The 1,207-nt window shown below is 66.4% G+C and overlaps 1 protein-coding gene across 1 annotated transcript; it reads left to right on the top strand.

Moving 5' to 3' along the window:
• Nucleotides 1-49: 49 nt before the first annotated feature.
• EMIHUDRAFT_259370 (hypothetical protein) lies at nt 50-815 on the top strand (the record flags this gene model as incomplete). Its single annotated transcript, XM_005757422.1, has 4 exons — nt 50-199; nt 327-398; nt 467-565; nt 759-815. The coding sequence occupies 4 exons, from the start codon at nt 50-52 to the stop codon at nt 813-815; spliced, it is 378 nt and encodes a 125-aa protein (XP_005757479.1).
• Between the last annotated feature and the right edge of the window lie 392 nt (nt 816-1,207).

The following is a 1,207-nucleotide window of genomic DNA, read 5'->3' as shown; positions in this document are numbered from 1 at the left end:
CGAGCAGCACGGTGGCGGCACTGTGGGGGGCAACGCCGACGTCGCAACGATGCTGCGGAAAGGGCAGAGCAAGCGTGGGCACGCATTGGTCGGGTTCCATGCTGCAGCCGCGAGCCCCGCGCCGCCGATGAAGAAGCTGCGGGCCGGCAGTAGCCACGCCGACCCGCCGCTGCGCATTGGGCAAAGCGCGAGCCCAGCAGTTCAGTCAGGCACGCACGCTGCACCCACGACGGCGGCCTCGGGGCGCGCGCGACCGAACGCGCTTGCGCCGCCGCCACGCCGTCCTTTCCCATCGCCGCCGGACCGCCCTCCCTCCTCCGCGACAGACGCCGCAAACACGGCGCTTCTCGCCGCCCAAGCAACAGCAGCAACAGTGGCAGCGAATCTTCGCGTCGCTGGTGCACGCGGTGCGGACTCGCCGCAGTCTGGCGGGCGCTCGTCTCGCCCGGACCAGGCGGCCGAGCAGGCTGTGATCGCGGCCGAGGCGGATGGGCTCGGGCGGGTGCTGCCTGGCGGCGCGCCGGCAAAGGAGCCTGCCGAGGCGGGGGCGATCGGCGAGGCGGCGGTGCTCGTACCTGCAGTATCAGAGTATGATTCCTGTCTGCAGGTCTATTCACACCTCACGCGATCTTCCATGTCCAGACAGCGTCCAGACAGCGTCCAGACAGCGTCCAGACAGCGTCCAGACAGCGTCCAGACAGCAAAATCGGAGCGTCTAGACAGCTATTCAGACAGTAATAGCACTTGAGTGTACACAGCTGATTGAAGTAAAGGGGAATGATGCAGCTGCCTGCCAGAGCAGACAGATTCCTTAATTCTCTCCACTACAAAAAAAGTCCAGTGCGGAACCGAGATCATGGCCCCGAATGCCGTGCTCTCTAGGCAAGGTGCGGGAGCTCCACAAACCAGGTTCACTTAAATTTTCCGGCTAAAATTCTTTCCGTCGCCGTGTAAAATTCTTTTCCTCACGATGTCCACCCCGCCGCGGCGCCGCTCGCGCCGCCTCGCCGCCGCCACCACCGCCGCCCCCTCGCCAGACGCGCCGCCGCCCGTCCGCCTCCTCGATCTCCCCACGGAGATCCTCGTGCGCGCCCTCTCTCGCTGCTACAGCCCCGCCGACATCGCTCGCGTCGCGGCCGTCTCGCTTCTCTTCCACGCCTCGCTCGCGGTGGAGGCCATCCGCTTGTGGGCGCGAGAGCGCGGCTTC

This window comes from Emiliania huxleyi (assembly GCF_000372725.1).
Source record: "Emiliania huxleyi CCMP1516 unplaced genomic scaffold EMIHUscaffold_9074, whole genome shotgun sequence".
In the NCBI taxonomy this organism is placed as follows: Eukaryota; Haptophyta; order Isochrysidales; family Noelaerhabdaceae; genus Emiliania; species Emiliania huxleyi.
This window is presented reverse-complemented; position numbering and strand designations above follow the sequence as displayed.